At 43.0% G+C, this 18,426-nt stretch overlaps 1 protein-coding gene across 3 annotated transcripts in view; it reads left to right on the top strand.

The window, feature by feature from the left end:
- PRKCQ (protein kinase C theta) overlaps positions 1 to 18,426 on the top strand; it is a 60,699-nt gene that overhangs the window by 15,984 nt on the left and 26,289 nt on the right. For 2 of the 3 annotated variants that reach the window (XM_017807822.1, XM_017807823.1), the window contains exons 2-12: positions 1,074 to 1,473; positions 2,619 to 2,744; positions 8,565 to 8,764; positions 10,519 to 10,579; positions 12,752 to 12,914; positions 13,499 to 13,530; positions 13,626 to 13,711; positions 14,796 to 14,925; positions 15,574 to 15,683; positions 15,836 to 15,959; positions 17,553 to 17,728. In XM_017807822.1, the coding sequence (XP_017663311.1) occupies positions 2,627 to 2,744; positions 8,565 to 8,764; positions 10,519 to 10,579; positions 12,752 to 12,914; positions 13,499 to 13,530; positions 13,626 to 13,711; positions 14,796 to 14,925; positions 15,574 to 15,683; positions 15,836 to 15,959; positions 17,553 to 17,728 (1,200 nt within the window). In that variant the 5' untranslated portion in view covers positions 1,074 to 1,473; positions 2,619 to 2,626. The remainder of the gene's footprint in view (positions 1 to 1,073; positions 1,474 to 2,618; positions 2,745 to 8,564; positions 8,765 to 10,518; positions 10,580 to 12,751; positions 12,915 to 13,498; positions 13,531 to 13,625; positions 13,712 to 14,795; positions 14,926 to 15,573; positions 15,684 to 15,835; positions 15,960 to 17,552; positions 17,729 to 18,426) is intronic. The other variant, XM_017807824.1, reaches the window with a different exon arrangement.

Consider the following 18,426-nt stretch of genomic DNA (forward strand, 5'->3'; position numbering starts at 1 on the left):
AAATTAGGGATTTGGAAGACAATTATAATCTTCTCTTGCCCAGCAGTGACTAGAGGCATGATGCAGATGTTTTGACTGTTGGCCTTAGTCTTTGGCTGTCTTTAGCTTTTGACACTGATGGAACATGCAACTCCTTGAATTTCTCTTCTGCTGCCAGAGACTCTTTGATTTGTTTGTCCTTTTGTCTTCAGACTAAGTAGGCTTCTTATTTTTTGCAACAAAGGAAATGTCTAAATAATTGCATCACACAGAGAGGAGAAATATATATACATATATGTCTTTCTGTTGAAGAGATTTTTCCCTACTTAAATTGATCAGATTTCTCTGTTTCTGACAGTTGAGGTACAAAATTTATCCTTTTTGTGCCACGGACCACTCATAAATCACTCAGTGCCACAAATGCTTCTCCTTATAGGCCTGCCTGTGCTTGAAAATCTAAATGCAAGTGGCCCTCATCCAGAGGAGAACAGGATCATCCTAATCTCCTGTATCCAGCTCCAGCTGGTGCTTTGCCTTCCCCTGAGCTTCTGGGAAACTGCAGAATTGCTGGTGTTTTCCTGGTTGAGGGTGATGCCACATGCAGAGGTCCATGACCCATCATTCCTAGGGATACACAGTAGACAGAAATCACAGGATTATTTTCTCTTCTTCTGTTGCTCTCGGGAAAAGGAAGTGCTATTTAACTGCACAAACCCACTACACCCATCCTGTCTCCCCCAGAAACCTGATGGTTTTCCTCTCTTTTAAGAGCAGTATCCAAGAGGGTTTATGACTTTTTTGCTGTTTTCCTGAAAACTCAGTCTGGTTGGTAGCTGACATACCCAGGAGCTCAAATGGGAAGGAGAGTCTTCATCTGTGGTTTATTGTATAGATTGGCTTTATGTAGGGTAGAAAAGTTAGGGAAACCTCCTGGGAAGCCTGAATCTCTATCAGAGAACACCTACAGTTGGCTGCATGGGCAGCAGAAAGTGTTGGAGTGTGAGTGCTCAGTACTTGTGAATATTTGGGCCAGGAGAGTTGGTGTTTCAGACCCAACACTAACTGTAGCTGTTTGTCTTCATTTTATGAAACAGGAAGAAGGAAGAAGATCTCACCATATCCAGGGCACAAGTGAAATAACAACCTGCTGCCACCTGACCGTGCACTGACACAAAGTTGTTCTGAGTTTTACAGTTGCCCCAGATTTTTGTGTAAGGGGCTGATGGAAACTCATCGCTCCACACTGCTGGGTAAGAGAGAAGACACTCAAGCAAAGGGCTGCATCTTGGTTTCTCCAGTTTTCCTCTCTCCTGGATGGTCTTGCCTTCTGTCTCCTTGAACAGAGAGTCAAGTTTTAAAGTCAGCCCAGCCAGAGGAGCAGTTTTCCTCATTCCTTCAGCTGAGAAAATCCTTTTCATGTTGTCCACAACTGTGATGAAAAGAGAAGCCCTTCCCAGACACTGAACTTGTCTGTCAGGAAAATACTATTTACAGGTAAGAAACTGCTATTCCCAGCAAAAAATATGGAACTTCTTCCATGTGAGACTAGAGAAGCTGTCCTAGGGATAGAGCATTTTTCATGTGTAAAAAGGAGAAGAGACTTGTGCTGCATCCCACACCACAAGTTATTCAACTTTTTGCTGTTGAACAATATGTCATTGCAATATATTTGACAGATAACAGCTGGTGATAGGACTGATGTCTTTTAACTCTGGTGGTCCAAGACTCAGACATCTGCAGCTGAGTTTCTAGTGCCTCTTGCTCCCCGTTGAGTAGAAGAGAAGCCAGGAATGACAAGCTCAGAAGTTGAGACAAAAGTTGGGTGGTAAATTGCAGTTGTTGGGCCCAGATGGCACCACGATGGGCATTAACTACAGCAGTTAATAATTTCTGGTTTCGCTGAACCTTCTCTCTGAAAGCTTTGAAAGAGCTTAACAAAGAATACCAACCCAAAGGTTTTGTAGTGTTTCCTGGCATCTTGATTTTATCCGTTTCTGTTCTCAGCTGCTTAAAATTATCCCAAAGTACTGTTTCATTGGTGGGGGGTTTTGTTTTACTGTCTATAGAGTGTGGTTCATATGAGCTGAATTCTCTCTTTGTAGCTTCACTTATGAATAGGGGTCAGCACCCAGGCAGTTGAACGCTCGAGATCCTTTCCATGCTGTATATAAATAGCACACAGCTATTTCACAGTTTCATGTTCATCTTGCAGGCTTCCAGCACCCTTGTATTCCCAAAACTCTTTCTATCCCACAGCATTCGGGTTCTTGAACGTGTGACTCAACCTAAATTACAGCAGGGCTTATCCCAGCCAGGAAAGCTCTGATTTGGCTCCTGTGTGTTCTTGTTCTCATTCCTGACGGTTGGTGTCAAGCCATGAGCGCTCAGAGCTGCTCCTGTGGGTTTTCCAGCCCTGGGATGAGCTCAGCTCCGTGGTTAAGCCGACGGCTGAGTTACGTTACCTTGCGCACGTTAAGTCAGTCCCTCGCCTTGCTGGTCACTGGAGGAAGCCAGAGAGCCTCCAGCTCATGGATAACTAACGGCAACATCCCCCTGTCCGGCGGAGATAAGAGCCTGGGTAAAACCAAGGGAAATTTCAGACTGTCTCCCAAGTGTCGCCTGTCTTTTGTTTGACACAGGACTTGTCATGTCTCCCTTCCTGCGTATTGGTTTGTCCAACTATGACAGTGGCCCTTACCTGCCATCCCAGGGGGAGGTGATTAACCCTTACTGCGCTGTGATGGTGAAAGAAGCCGTGGAGTCAGGTAAGTGGGGAAGTGTTAAATACGCGTGTGAGCTTTTATAAGTCATGTGGGTGACTTTATGTGTCATTTCTGGTGTGTAGAAAGCATGTTGGTAAAACACAGAGTGAACTATAAAATAGTTTGGCTTGGAAGAGACTTCAAAGATCACCTAGTTCCCCCCCTTTATATGGGTTTGTGAAGCCCACCCCCCTTTAAAAAGATTGTGGGTGAAGGTGAAGTCCTTTTTGTGTCTCAGCACAGTAGTGGTTTGGGTTTGTCATGGTCTGCAAGACAATCCAATTTTAAGCTGATGCCCAATAAATCTATGTCTACAGTTTGGGGTTATTATCAACTACATTACAAGTCCCAACATGTGACAGAGCAGATGAGCTGAGCTGTATTTGGTTTCACTTTTCTGTGAGCAGTTGTTGGTTTGTCAGTGGGACTCCAGACAGATGAAATCTGAGTGTCCTAAAATATCCTGGCAGCGCTGTCCATGCTTATCATATTTTTCTGGAAAACTCACGGATCCAGACACTTCCATGATTTAGAAAAAAAAAAAAAAAGTCACTTGAACAGCCTGGTCTTTGCAGAGGGTTAATTTTTCTGTGTAATTGCTGTGCTGTGTAAAAGGTTTGAAAGTGAAACCTCATGCAGAGCAGTTTTCTCTGTCTGGATGCAGGGACTGTTGTACACTTTTCCTGACGGACCAACACTGATGAGTCCTCATAGGGAAAACATTTCTTATATGTCTTATGCATGAAAATAGTCCCAGTGAGAGGATGAAAAGTTCTTCAGTTGTGCTTTTGAAGAATCATGAGGAGCAAGACTTTCAGTGTTAGGGAATTCCCTAACACTGGTTGTTATTTATCTTAAATCTTTGATAAATTCGTAATTTGACTGCAGTGATTCTTTAAAAAAATGAAATCCATTCAGAAATTCCTTTTTATTGAGAATGCCCATGACTCTAATCCCCAGAGGACGTTAAAGTAGTTAAAAAAAAAAAATAGAATTTTAAAATAATTCAGTATTTCATTGGAATTGTTTGTTTGTTTTAAGAGTCAGCATTTATCACATTGAACTTCTTCTTGGCTTAAATGTTATTTTAAATTATTATGTAAGATACAATTACTGGTAAATTCCAAAGGAAAGAAAATACTGCATGACAAAATATCCCTAAGATCTCATTTTTAACTGAAAATACGTCCTATTTCGGCTCTATACAGGACTTGGCTGTTTGCTTTAGTGAGGCCTTTGAAATCCATAACTCAAAGTGAAGTCTGTGTCAGTTTGAAAGTGGATAAAATCAATTTGGTCAGAACAGACCTATATTTATTAGTCTCGCACAGAGCTGAAAGTGTTTTCTGTTGTGTAAAAAACACAAAAATACTTACTAAGGGATATAATTTTTGTGCTACTCAGAGTCAATAATCATAATTATTATAATAATTATAGATATTATGATGATTATTATAATAATTCCTCTACAAGCAAGAAATAAAAAAATATGTTTGGAGGGAACTTTTCTCCATTAATGAGGACTGACTATAGGAAAAATAACATTCTAGTATTAGAAGATTTCTGTTTGCTGGGGTGTTATTTCATCTAGTGATTGCTCAGAGCATGGTGGGGCAGCCAGAGGGACTCCTCATCACATCAGTGTCGGCAGGAACCTCCTGGGACTGATTCTCCTCAGACTCCCCTCTTAGGGTGGGTTGAACCACCCTTGGGAGGTCTTAATCTGCTGCTGAGGGTGAGTGTTTAAATGTGTAGATGATGAACTTTACCTTCAGGTGACTAAGAAAAGATGAGGCCACCATGGGATCCATCTGCCCTACAATTCCAGTCTCCTGCAAGGATATTGATGTCTGAGCAATTCAACCACCAGAGAATTATAGCTCAGGGGAACAAACAGGGATTTCCGTGGTGGGATTCATCTCAGCTTGAGGAACACATCCATAGTGAGAGTGATGAATCACACCCTAGAAAAGGCCAGTGCTCTGTGCTGACTGGACAGTCCACTCAGGGGTACACATCTGACATTCAGAGAGCTAAGCCTGACTCTAAATCCGAGAAATGCTCTCAGCATGAGCATCCTGAGGAGCTGTCATGCTAAAACAGGCTTAGAGAAGGCAAAAGGTCTCCAGACAAACACCAGCTGAATATATTTGTAGTAGAATTACAGAGGTCTTTCCCAACCTTAATAATTCTAAGATCATCAAGTCCAACACTGCCAGTTCCACCACTAAACCATGTCTTATCCTTGCTTCATGGCTTTTTTTTTTTTTTAATTTTTTTTTGGTCACAGTTTGCTCTCTGGTCCCTGGTTTCACGAAGCACTTGCTACTCAATAATAATGGGATTAAAAGCAAAGTGGTTCCCTGATATGCAAATTTTGGCTAAAATTTTGGCATGACCAAGGAGTAGGAGTGGATCAACTGCACAGCTGGTAAGAGATGCAAACCACCCTGACCCCCAGCCTCGTGCTCTGACACTTGGACTTTAGGATTTCTTCAGGGCAAATGATTGCTGAGCAGGGCAGGACGTGCCTAAACCCAGAGCCGAATTCAGGATTGGTCCAAGTCTCAAATCTTTCAAGCTCTGTACTGGAACCATTTTGGAAGATGTCTCTGCTCTGATTTTTTCAATGTCCTGTTATAGATCAGATATATACGTATATGCATATACATGTTATATATACCATGTATTAGGAGGAAATTCTTTGCTGCAAGGGGGGCTCTGCACAGGCTACCCAAAGAAGCTGCAGCTGCCCCATCCCTGAAAGTGTTCAAGGCCAGGTTGGGTGGGACCCTGAATAACCTGGGATAGTGGAAGTTGTCCCTGCCCATGGCAGCAAGGTGGAACAAGATGATCTTTAAGATCCCTTCCAACCCAAACCACTCTGTGACTGGGGTTTTTTGTTTGCTTGTCTGTTTACAAACAGAACTGTGGTAGATGATAAATGTGTTTGGTTTCCAAAAACAGGGAGTTTTGTTGTGACTTTGAGTTCACACCAAAGGCTGTGCCTTATCGTCCAGCCATGATGAAAAAGCCACTGGGACAGAGGTCCCCAGGGTTTTGTGAGTAATGCACATTGTCTGTGGGCACAGGGATGTCACAACAAGGCCACCCTAAAGAGTTTCAGAAGCTCAGGAAAAATCTTGGACATCCTTTCTGTTTTGTTTTGTTTTTCCACTTGCTTATTTTATAAAAGGGTCCCTGTTTTTTTATGATCTAATCTTTTAAAAAAACCATAAACACCACAACCCCCTACACCTACAAGTGTTACAGCAGTTTATTACTGATGACAAAACTTTTCAGAGATCATATGTGCCTCTGAGGTATAAAAAAATCTGCCCTTTAAAAGTGGCTTCTGCCTTCACAAACCACCTGGCCTGGTGCCATTTCACCACCTGCCTTGGTGACATTTGCTTCATGAGAGATCCTGCTCCGTGTTTGAACTCAGCAAGCCTCCAGGAAAAGGGCTCCCAGCTGTAGTGGAAGCTGCTCCCCGGGAAAGAACAGTTGCTATTTTATTTTTCAGGAACCCAGGGTTGGATTAATCCCTGGCAGAATTCCACAGCCGTCAGCGGGGATGCACCAGGGGTGACTGTCTGATCCCATATATCGGGCAGTTCATCCACATTCCAGGGTTTGTTTGTTTAAGCCTGGTGTTCTGGAGTGCAGCACAAACGAAAGCACTTGTTTTGCAAGTGGTGTGTTTCACATCTGTGGTTTTTCACTGATGTAGCAAAGAAATAATGGTCCTTACTGAGATTTCTGTTCTCTGGGGTGCTGGGAAGTTTATGTCTCATTTTTAACTCTGATTTTTTTGTGCTTTTGTTGAAAGAGTGTGGCAAATATATGTATTTGCAAGCTTGATGTGAATGAATTAAGCCTGCAGACAGTGAGCTCAGTATATGATTGCTTCAATCTGCTTATGCGAAAGGTCAACCCCACTTAACTGACAGAGGTGGATTCACCTTAGATTGAGGTGTTCTAAGATTTGGGGAAATTGAATTCCTGCCTAAAATTTAGCTGCACAGCTGTTCATCATACCAGGTAGGACAAGGTTGAGAAGTGGTTTTATGCTGCAGGAATGATCTGGGGATCAGATCAATTCTCCCCAGGGAAGTAGTGGAACCACTATCCTTGAAAGTGTTCAAAAAACGAATAGACGTGGCAATTGGTGATACATTTTAGTGGGCAAGGTGGTATTTGGTTGAAGGTTGGACTTGGTGATCTTGGAAGTCTTTTCCAGCCTCGGTGATTCTGTGATTTCAGCTCATTTGTGATGCAGTGCTGATGGTCAGAGCCTAAAGCAGCTTAAATCAAGCTTATGTGATGGAACCGAGTGTAAAACTACAGGTGTTGGGTCGTGGGGTGAAATTTCAGCAAGTCAGTGCTGATTGCAGGATCCTGCAGGCCTTTCCTCAGGAAGCTACATCTCAACCTAAATCTATCTAGTGAGTGTAGTTTATGTAGAAGCTCTGGTAGCCCTTTCTCCAGTGTACAGGGTGCCCAAGGGAGGTTTTTGTTATAATCTCACAGCCCTGATATTTGTTCTTTCCCCAGCAAACATTCTCTCATTTCCTGAGGTGAATATTACACAATCATGAATTTATTCTCCTTCTCTCCTGCTTTCAGTAACTTTGGAGCTTGTTTACCAGTTTTAATCTCTCCTAAAGATGTGGTAAAAGCCTCAGAAATCCTGAAGTTCCTGCCTGTGTAAATCAAAGCTGAGCAGAGGGAAGAAAACTGAATTAGTCATCTCATCTAGGGAAAAATTTTCTCCTGCATGTCACCTTCCAGGCTATCAGCTGCATGTTCTTTTCCAGCTGGGTGGGATGAGGGAAAGGCTGGGATTATTGGAAATAGGAGCACAGTCTTTGGCAGACAGGAGTCATAAGCCTGCTGCTCACACAACTGCTTTTTATTCTCTTGTTTCTCCAGCTTCAGCATTTGATGGGTTGACAATTTTCAGAGGGTAACTGTGATATAGAATTTACCTTGAGTAAGTTTCCAAGACTTTTACAGGGCTGTAGGAAATAAAACTGGTTCTATAAGACAAATAAATCTGGCTGAGACTTTTCACAGAGAAATAACTAGAGAGAACTCTCTGCAAGCCTCAGAGACAACATTTTTACATATCACCGTTTTAAGATGCTGTGAAGGACGAGGAATTAAAGCACAAGGAAAAGTTTGCTTGGTTGAAAACTCTGCATCCCTTTGGAATGGTTGCAGGTCAGCAAGACAGTTCATGTATTAATATCCCTTAGTTAGCTACTGAATAGATATGTGCTCCAGCTGAACCTTAATCCTGAAGTGCACCCGGCTTTTGGGGGATTGAAGCAAACCTGTCTCATTTTACACTGGGACAGATGATCCACATAGCTGGTTATCTGTGATGAGATTCATGTGATTAGAAGTGGGTATTTATGGTGTTGGAGTCTGCATAATTGGTCTACTCAATAGATGGAGTCAAGGGTGGAAATTACCTTTTCTAAGGTAGGTGTCTGTACTTGGTCAAACGAACCACGCTCAGTCCTTTGATTTATATTGATTATATTCACTGGCTCTGAATGAAGTCAGTGTTCAGGCAGCCCAGATATGGGCATACACATGGTAGACATCTAAATTTAAGTGAGATTAATCCCATCCTAAGCTTCACTTCACATAGAAACCTCCTAGGACAGTCTAATGTGGTCCATTACACACCCTGCTGGGAGAGAGACTTTAAAGTGGGTAAATAACAGAGATCTGTTTCACGGGCTGCAGAGTGGTGGCCTTACAGCAGAAGAGAAGCAGGTCCAGTCAATCCAAACCACTTCTTCTTGGCAGAGAATGGCCAGGTGTACGTGCAGAAGAAGCCCACCATGTACCCACCCTGGAACAGCACCTTTGACGCCCACATCAACAACGGCAGGGTCATGCACATCGTCGTCAAGGACAAAAGCGCCGAAATGGTTTCGGAGACCACGGTGGAACTCAAGGTGCTGGCAGAGAGGTGCAAGAAGAGCAATGGGAAGACAGAGATATGGGTGAGCATCGTTATCTTCCCTTGCAGGATGCAGTGGGGAGCTGCTGCAGGGTAAGGGAATGCCTTGTGTCCGTGCCAGGCTGTGACTGCCACCAGCAGGGCAGCAGGAACTGGCTGCCGTCCAAGGAATGATGTTTTCAGTCTGCTTGGGTGTGACTTGAGGAAAAGACCTGTCAGAAAAGAAGAGCGTGGCACATTTGTATCACCTGCTGCTGCTGTGCTGAAACATGCCCTGTGCTAGTGAGGATTCTGGTTCGGGTGAGCTGTGGCCATGTATTAATCTTTGCTGAGGAGACCCACTGGGAACAAATCGTGATATGAGCGGCTAAACATGAGTTATTTTATGTTCTCTGGGGAAGCAGCTTTAAAAATTTAATCTGATGTCAGGAGACTGATTCACAGCTGCCTGACTTCAGAGTTATGTCAGAGGAACTCCTTTAAAATCACTACAGTCAGAGTGGAGTAAACTTGAAGTAACAGACTTCGTAAGGATGCTAAAGGTAAGGGTCTGTTCCCCGCTAGTCCAAGCAACAAAGTTCTTGATAATAGTGTTTAAAATGTAATATCCAGTAGCTGTGAGTAACAATGAACTGGAAACACATTCTGAGAGGAACTGATATAGTGGAATTCTTTTGTTTGCATTATTTCTCATGACAGTTCTTAGGCTAAACTGCTTGGGTTAAGGACAGAGTGGAAAAGTCAAAAAGACCTTGGTCACTTACAAGCCCTAAAAACAAGATTTGGTTGAGATTTTCACATTTGGATTTGGTTTGATGCCTCAACCCTGGCAGTGTTCAAGGCCAGGTTGGATAAGGCCTTGAGCAACCTGGTCTAGTGGGAGGTGTCCCTGCCCATGGCGGGGGGGGTTGCAACTAGATGGTCTTTATGGTCCACTCTGTTTTAAAACATAACTTTGAAGGAATTTGGATACTTAGGGATGGAATTGAAAACTAAAAGGCTCTGCTCAGCATGATTCCAACCCCAGTAGCCTGGCAAGGGAGAGAGGGGGCACATAATCTGGAGTGCTGAGCTGAAGTGGATTTGGGAGACCCTGATTCTGTTGTGTCCCAGCCTGGTGGCTTCTCCTCAGATCTCTCCACTTACTCCCTGATACAAGTTACACCCTAGGGAGGGTGGTCTCAGGTATCTCATCCTCCAAGGGTCATGAGGAGAGACAATATAATTTTTTTCACTTTTCTGTGCAAGGGCACTCTTTGATCTGGAGGTTAGAGAGGTGACCCTGCTTGGGCTGTGCTGGCGATTGAGTGGGGAAGGCACTGCTGTGGCTCTCAGGCTGAAGAAATCCATGAATTTAGGTCCTTTTATACCTAGGCAAGTGGATTCAGATTTCCAAAGGCAGCTATGGATGTTGACTCAGGTAGGTGGGAATTACCAGGTCCAGTGAAAAGGTCAAAAAATGTGTCTGAGTAAGCTGCTAGCATCCTTCACAACATCCCTCACAGTGAAGTTAGACTTGCAGAACTCAGTGTCACATCTCTTCTATCATAATGCTTTGAGTGTTTGGTTAGAGGTGATCTACCCTACTCTCTCCTACCCTGGGTAGGAGCAACCCTAAAATTAGCATTCATTGGTATTCATCAATTCCCACTGGGAAAAGGAGATAGCTTGAAGTCATCTGAAAGGATGAAGTCATCTTGAAATTATTGCTGTCTTGAAGTCATCTGAAACGATTTTTCCTTCTTTGAACGACTGCTTAATGGCCTTCTTTTCTTGTTTTTCACTTATCTCAACCAGCTAGAACTGAAACCTCAAGGGCGAATGCTGATGAATGCAAGATACTTCCTGGAAATAAGTGGCAAGTGATTTTGTTTGTTAATTGACAGCTCTGTTTCCTGGTCTGTGGGTGAGATGTGATGTCTTCACTAAAAGCAGTGTCTATGTTATTAGTGATTGATTCATAAGAACTAACTATTTGAAATGAAAACTCCAGAAGAGCGATTTTTACTGTGTGATGGGGATGAACACTGACTGTTCTGTGTTTTGCAAGGCAGATTTTTGTCTGTTTTACCACTAAAATGGTAGGTTTTCCCATAGCTTTTCCCATTATGCTAAACAAGACAGAATAGAAACATAATGAGCCAGTTCCCTCTCAAATAATTCTACTTTATGTACTACAAGAAAGACATTGAGAGGCTGGAGCGTGTCCAAAGAAGGGAACGGAGCTGGGGAAGGGTTTGGAGCACAGATCTGGTGAGAAGTGGCTGAGGAAGCTGGGGGGGCTCAGCCTGGAGAAGAGGAAGCTCAGGAGACCCTCTCGCTCTCTAAAACTCCCTGACAGGAGGCTGTAGCCAGATGGGGATCAGTCTCTTCTCCCAGATAACAAGCAATAGGACAAGAGGAGATGGACTCAAGCTGGCCCAGGGGAGGTTTAGATTGGATATCAGGGAAAATTTCTTCACTGAAAGGGTTGTCAAGCCCTGGCACAGGCTGCCCAAAGCAGTGGTGGAGTCACCATCCCTGGAGGCATTTAAAAGACATGTAGCTGTGGCCTTGACAATGTTGGGTTAATGGTATAACTTGATGATCTTAAAGGTCTTTTCCAACCTGAATAATCCTATGATTCTATACACGTGAGATGTGCCATGATGTGCATTCTAGTGCAGATGTGAAGGCTGGGATAGAATTACTGCTGTCAACACCTGAGTGCACTTTTGGTGGAGCTTTTCAGTCCAAGAGCAACGCAGGCAAAAGAGGAAAATAACCTAGAGAGTGATTCATTTGATCAAATGCAGTTTTCTGCTGCAAGGTGAGCCAAGCCTTTCACTGGGCTCTTCGCCTGCTCCAACTAGACCTCCAGGGATGTGTCAGCAGCTTGGTCACCCTGGATAGGGGACACACAGTCATGTACAGGTCTTCACCGGGAACCAAATCCCACCTGCAGAGTTTGATGTCCAAATGAAATGCATTTTGCTTTCTTGAAGAAAATGGGTTGAATCTAAATGCTTATTCTTCTGTCTTTTTGTTGCCAAAATTCTCATACCCTCAGGGTGAAGCTATAAGGTGTAGATATCTAGAAGGATAAAAAAAAAAATAAAAACATAGAAACACTGAAATCAGACAACAGAATGTCCATGCTGATGTTTTCTTAACCATTCCTACCTTTAATATAGACTAGACTGTTGTTGCCTCCTTGTGTGCTGTGTCAGAGAGGCCAAAGCATAGGAAATCTAAGTTGTGTTTGTGTTACAAATAACAAGATCAGCATCAGATCACAGAGGGGACCATTTTCCATATATTACCTGTGTAACTTGCTGGGTAATGTGTGAGTGAAACAAAACAGAGATTGAGAAGGAGATCCTGCGTGCATTTGTAGGCACAAGCACACATATAAGCACATACATGCACGTGAAGTCAGAACTGGTTTGTTTGCTGTTCTGAAAAGTTTAAAGGTGAACTGTGAATAATGGCATGGACACAGCAAACAGCAAAGCAAATGTTGGTGTTGAAAAATAACAAACCAAAATATCCTAGGAACATACATATGTACTTGTGCACCAACACGTACATGATCACATAAGGGATTCAGTTAAATATCCACATATATGGATATATATTGGTATATATATACACACATGTGGGTTTGTGTGCATATATAAATAATTAATTATTTTAATGTAATTTCACCTTTTTCATGGCATGGTTCTTTCATTCAAAGTTAGAATTTTATGTTCCACTTATCTCTTAGGAAATTTCTGGTCTGCGTTTCAAAAACAACGTTATGAATATTCAAGGGAGCTCAGAATCCCAAGTTTAAAGTAATTTTAGTGTAGGAATGGTAGATAAAAAACATCCAAAGAAACATCCAAACAAGCCTTGTGTGGGTTTCATAAAATGATATTTCTTTAAGTGTTCATTCCCATAAGTGAATCATCAACTTCAGTCACTTAGTATGTTGGCAGCTGCATGTTCTCAAGGCACCTGATCAGGACAAGGTACCCTAATAAATCTTCTGCTTCCTTTCCCCCAGATGCAAAGGACCTGGCTGACTGTGAGACTGAAGGTTTCTTCTCCTTGCACCAGCGCAGGGGAGCCATCAAACAGGCCAAAATCCATAATGTCAAGTGTCACGAATTCACGGCCACCTTCTTTCCACAACCCACCTTCTGCTCTGTCTGTCATGAGTTTGTGTGGTAAATGAAAATAGAGCTATGCTTTTTCTCTTTTATCCCCAGAGACTAGTTCTTGTGTCTTTGTAGCACTTATGAACATGGCTTAGTGTTGGACTTGGCACATCCAGGTTAGTGGTTGGACTCAGTGATCTTAAAGGTCTTTTCCAACCTAAAAGATTCTATGATTCTCTGATGAATATCTGGTCCTGCTGTCAGACCCTTGACAGCTTACATGTAGTTATTGCATCACTTCAAGGATGTGGTTCACAACCATAATTCCAATTGTGAAAATTCCCTTCATTTTTTATTTTATTATTTACAAATATTTTGGGGTTTGGCCAAGTGTGCAGACATTTCTCATCAGTCCAGTTTGCTCCTTGAATAGTGTGAAATTTGGTTTGTGAATATGTGCTGAAAAGGCTGTGAAAACTACAGAGAATCACTCCACCATTAGACTGAATGAAGGCAGTGAAATTAAATAAACTCTACAAAGACTGATAAAAAGCAAAGTAATTTTATTGTCTTCCTTTCATTAATGTTACTCTCCTTTCTTCTACTGAGGCTTTCAGACAACTCAGAATTAACTACTTCTCTGTTTATTTCAGGGGTCTGAATAAACAAGGCTATCAATGCAGACGTAAGAAACTTTTTTTATTTTCTTATTGTCATTATTTCCTTAATCTTTTCTTAAGGAATTCCTTTATTAACACCATGACACACTTGCTGTTGCAGAGTGTAATGCTGCCATTCATAAGAAGTGCATTGATAAAGTAATAGCCAAGTGTACAGGATCAGCAATCAATAGCAGAGAAACAATGGTATGTATTATTATTAATATCATTATTAATATTATTGTTGTCATTTATTATTTGTTATTAGGCTGCTTTTAAAAACTTGAGTGTAATTCAGATGTCTCTATAAAACAACTTCTGATGAAGCAAAAGGTCCTACTGCAACTGAAAACTGTGTGATCTGAGTCCTTTTTCTTTTTATATTCCCTGTGGTTTCATTACCTCCTACTTAGGATTTACTCAAATGCAGCTGCCGAAGAAGGCAGTTGCTGAATCAGAGCTGACATTTTTCTAATGCATAAAGTACAGCTCAGAGAGAAGTCATGGACATGAAGTGGGGATTCACTGGAGAAAAATCTTCACTATCAGATGTTAGGCAGGGCATCACACTGAATTTTCAGATCTGTACTCGAACATTCCCTTCTGTGTTATCTGAGATTTCCAAGCAGACAGTGGAAGATGTATTTCCATTATTATTTGCATTATTTTTCTCATGTCAGTTTATTCTAAACTTGACTTTTTGGTAGGCAAAATCAGAACTTAAACTCTTGACAGTACAATGCCCTTTTCCTTGTGTCCTACAACTTCTCTTTGCTCTCAGTCCCACCCTGACTCTTCTTTTCTCCTGCAGTTCTTAGAGATGAGATTCATCTCACTTGTCTTCTGACATCTCCAGGGTAGATGTATCCAACTTTGTCATCACCTTTCACTCCCTATGTACTAAAAGAAGAAAACCAGGCTCTTCCAAGGAGTGATTCGTGACAACAAATGTAGAGATTCATTTCAGGATGAGATGAATCATTTTTAAAAGTATCAATGTTTTTCCACTAAGCATTAGGGGAGTCTGGGTGTGTAGATGAAGGTCAAGCAGTTCTTTGGTCAGATAAAATCAAGCCCAGGGCTGAAATAACCCAATTGCCTAATTAATAACTGAATTGCATATGTTATTATGTATCAAAATTTGGCTTTGTGTGCCTGAATCATAGTTATAGATAGTTTCTTCTTGATAAAGGATTAAAAGGCTGTAGACATCCTGTGGCGCAAGTTTGGTTTTCCACACGGAGCTGAGGTGGAGAGGAGTGAATTGCCAACATGTTTTTTTCTCTTGCAGTTCCACAAAGAGAGGTTCAAGATTGACATGCCTCACCGCTTCAAAGTCTACAACTACAAGAGCCCAACTTTCTGTGAGCACTGTGGGACGCTCCTCTGGGGCCTTGCACGGCAGGGACTGAAGTGTGATGGTGAGTGCCTGGTGTGTGTGGCACGAGCTGAGCATGGCAAGGGGCTTGTTGTCTTTAGAGGGTTGCAATCTGAAAAGCCAGATCTCATTTATCACCCTTCTCTGCAAAACCTCCATGAGGTGGCATCCAGGGTGGTGAAGGAGCAGCCTACAGGACTGTCCTTCAAGGAGGATCATTCTTCAAGGAGGATGAGAACTGTCCATATATAGAAAGGTCTGTGGTCCTCAAGGCTGAGGGGTTGCTTCCTGAAGAGGTAAAGAAAATCAAAGAACACTGTTGATCTTCCAAAATCCCCCCCAGTATGAACTATGCTCTATCTCCAATACCAGACAGACCTAAGACACTTCACTATCTTCATAATCCTACACCAGTGGGGAGATCCTGTTCTGTGATTACAGTTTATCTCTGAGCTGTAGAGTTTTGGTAGCTTGTACCTGCAAAGGCTGATGGATGTGGAAGCGCAACCTTTGGCCAGAAGAAGATATAAAAAAGTCTCTATAGAGAACCAAAAAATGACCTGAGTGCCATTTCATGAGACATTAGAGCTGTTTAAATGGCTGTTCTCTGCCCTCAGCCAACAGCAGCACATATTCCTGCCCAACCCTTTATAGCCTTTGTTTTCCTGACTCCTTTTGTTCTTTCTTTCAGCATGTGGCATGAATGTCCATCACAAGTGCCAGACAAAAGTAGCAAATCTTTGTGGAGTTAACCAGAAGCTAATGGCTGAAGCTCTGGCAATGATAGAGAGCACTCAGCAGGTAAATCATTTGAGCCTTGAGATACTCTTCTCATAAGCAAAGACCTTTTATAGATCTTGGCTTTTGTGGGTCACACTGAAGAAGCTACAACGTTTTTAAGCTCAGAACATGACATTTGGCTCAGAAACTGTTTGCTGTTTCCTGTACTCCAGGCTCGCTGTCAGCGTGACACTGAGCAGATCTCCAGGGATGGACCTCTGGAAATTGGCTTCCCAGTTCCAGTGAAGGATGTAACACCACTGCAGGCATTGCCAGCATCTACAACGGGTAAAAAAGGTAATTCCACCTGGTGATACGGGGCAGCAGCTCTGTTAATGTTTTGGGTGGTCCATGGTTAGTTGGAGGTGACAAGGATGGGGAATTTATTAGCCAGTGAACCCTTCATGCATCTCTCCAGCCTAGAGCAAGACCACAGAATCACAGAATATGCTGAGTTGAAAGGGACCCTCAAGGATCATCGAGTCCAACTCCTGGCCCTGCAGAGAACCATCCCCATGAGTCATACCATATGCCTGAGATTATCATCCAAATGCTCCTTGAGCTCTGTCAGGCTTGATGCTGTGACCCCTGCCCTGGGGAGCCTGTTCCAGTGCCCAACCACCCTCTGGAGAGAGAACCTTTTTCTAATATCTAACCTCTACCCTTTCTGATCTCAGGATATCAACAACTTCCCAGCCACATCACCTGGGCATGGCAGATACCCTGGATCCCAATCTAGTTCTTTCTCTGCAAACATGCACTTCCCCTACGTCATCCCAAACTCTGATGACTTGAGACCCCAGTCACCACTCCTTCAGCTAATGCCTAAATGCTCTTTCTGACCAGATGCTTGAGCACATCTCATACCTCCACTGGCAATAATGTGCTTATTCCCTGCTTGGGACTCACAGACGTTTAAAATCAGAGAACTTTACAGAGAAATTGAGCTATAAACAGGAGGTTTGGAGTTCTTCTGATCACTGTGGCCGATTTTCTTTCCGATTTCTTATTTTTGGGTAAAGGTTGACTTCCAGTAGCTTTGAGAACCAATGAGAGATCCCCACTTCGCTCACCCAGGAGCTGATGTAGGTGTCACAGCCCTCTCTGTACAAGAACAGATGTTAAGGAGAATAAATGAGATAGTGTGTCCTTTAGCCCCCAAGGGGAAATAAATTATGTCCACATCTGTGCTTAGTTTCTTTCTTTTCTGCGAGTAGAATGGTTATGCTGATGTGAATCAGTAAAACCCCAGATGGTTTCACATCTGTTTTACATGTGGACCTGTTTGTCTGCTGAGTAGTGTTCTTGCTGTTCAGTATTTTGGAACAGTGCAGCAATGAGATAAATCCAGTGAGGGACAGAATCTCTTACAAATTCATGTTGTTATTGTTTACATCCAAGTGAATGAATGGTTGAAAAAACTCTGAGCAATTCCACTCCAGGACAGCTGGAATGCTTGAGCTGGAATGCTTCACATCCAGAGCAGGGACCCAGCACCCAGTATGAAAATGCTGTCCCATCTTTTTGTCTGGACCACATTTCATGGGACCACATCAAAATGGCAACCAGCAAGAAGGACCAAAGAAGACAGGTGGCCAGAAATTAAGGGTTTGGTCATGTTTTGCTGCCATAAAACAAAAAGACATATGAAGGAGTTTGTAAAGCAGTTTGTAAAGTAATGTAGCTGAAGAAGACGGAATTCCACTGGAGTAAAAATTCCTCTAGAGAGAAAGCAGTGTGGGAGCAGAGTCAATGTACTTAGATCTGGCCACCACATTTCTATTTGTTTGAAATACCCTTTTAAACCTCTAAGAACAGTACCTATAAGTGTTCTGGGGGTTTTCTGCTCATTTCCAGGGGTTTATTTGTATGCTTTGATGTGTGTTGCAGAGCCACAAGGCATCTCCTGGGAGACTCCGGTGGAGGGCACAATGAAGGGGGAGGCTCTGATAGAGACAGACTTGGGAGAACAGTCCCAGGAGCAGCAAGAGCACCAAGTGCAGCTAAAACTGACCATTGAAGATTTTGTCCTGCACAAGATGCTGGGGAAGGGCAGTTTTGGCAAGGTAAGCCAAAGGTTACTGAGACACCACTGCATATGTTTGAATGTTGCTTTTTATGGCATGAAATAGGTTGTGGTTTGAAGGCCACTTAGGGAAAAACATAGTCATAGATGTCATCATTTAGGTCGAAAAAGACCTCAAAGATCATCAAGTCCAACCAAGCCCACTGCTAAACCAAGTCCCCAAATACCACATCTGCATGTCTTTTGAACACTTCCAGGGATAGTGACTCCATCACTGCCCTGAGCAGTCTGTTCCAATGCCTGGTCAACCTTTTAGTGAAGTAATTTTTCCTAATAACTAATATAAACCTCCCCTCGCACAACTTGAGGCCATTTCTTCTTGTCCTGTCCCTTGTTCCCTGGAAGCAGAGCCCAACCTCTGCCTGGCTGCACACTCCTGTCAGGGAGTTGTAGAGAGTGAGAAGGTCCCCCCTGAGCCTCCTTTTCTCCAGGCTGAGCCACCCCAGCTCCCTCAGCCACTCCTGGTGCTCCAGCCCCTTCCCCAGCTCCATTCCCTTCTCTCTCACTCCAGCACCTCAACATCTTTCTTGTGAGGAGTCCAAAACTGCACCCAGGATTAGAGGTGGGGCCTCACCAGTGGCCAGTACAGGTCACTGCCCTGGTCCTGCTGGCCACACTGTCGCTGATAAATCTTCAAGCCTTCAAAGAATCCTTGCCCTGGCATGGCTGAATCTTGGA

This window comes from Lepidothrix coronata, unplaced genomic scaffold (assembly GCF_001604755.1).
Source record: "Lepidothrix coronata isolate B3197 unplaced genomic scaffold, Lepidothrix_coronata-1.0 Scaffold20, whole genome shotgun sequence".
Lineage (NCBI taxonomy): Eukaryota > Metazoa > Chordata > Aves > Passeriformes > Pipridae > Lepidothrix > Lepidothrix coronata.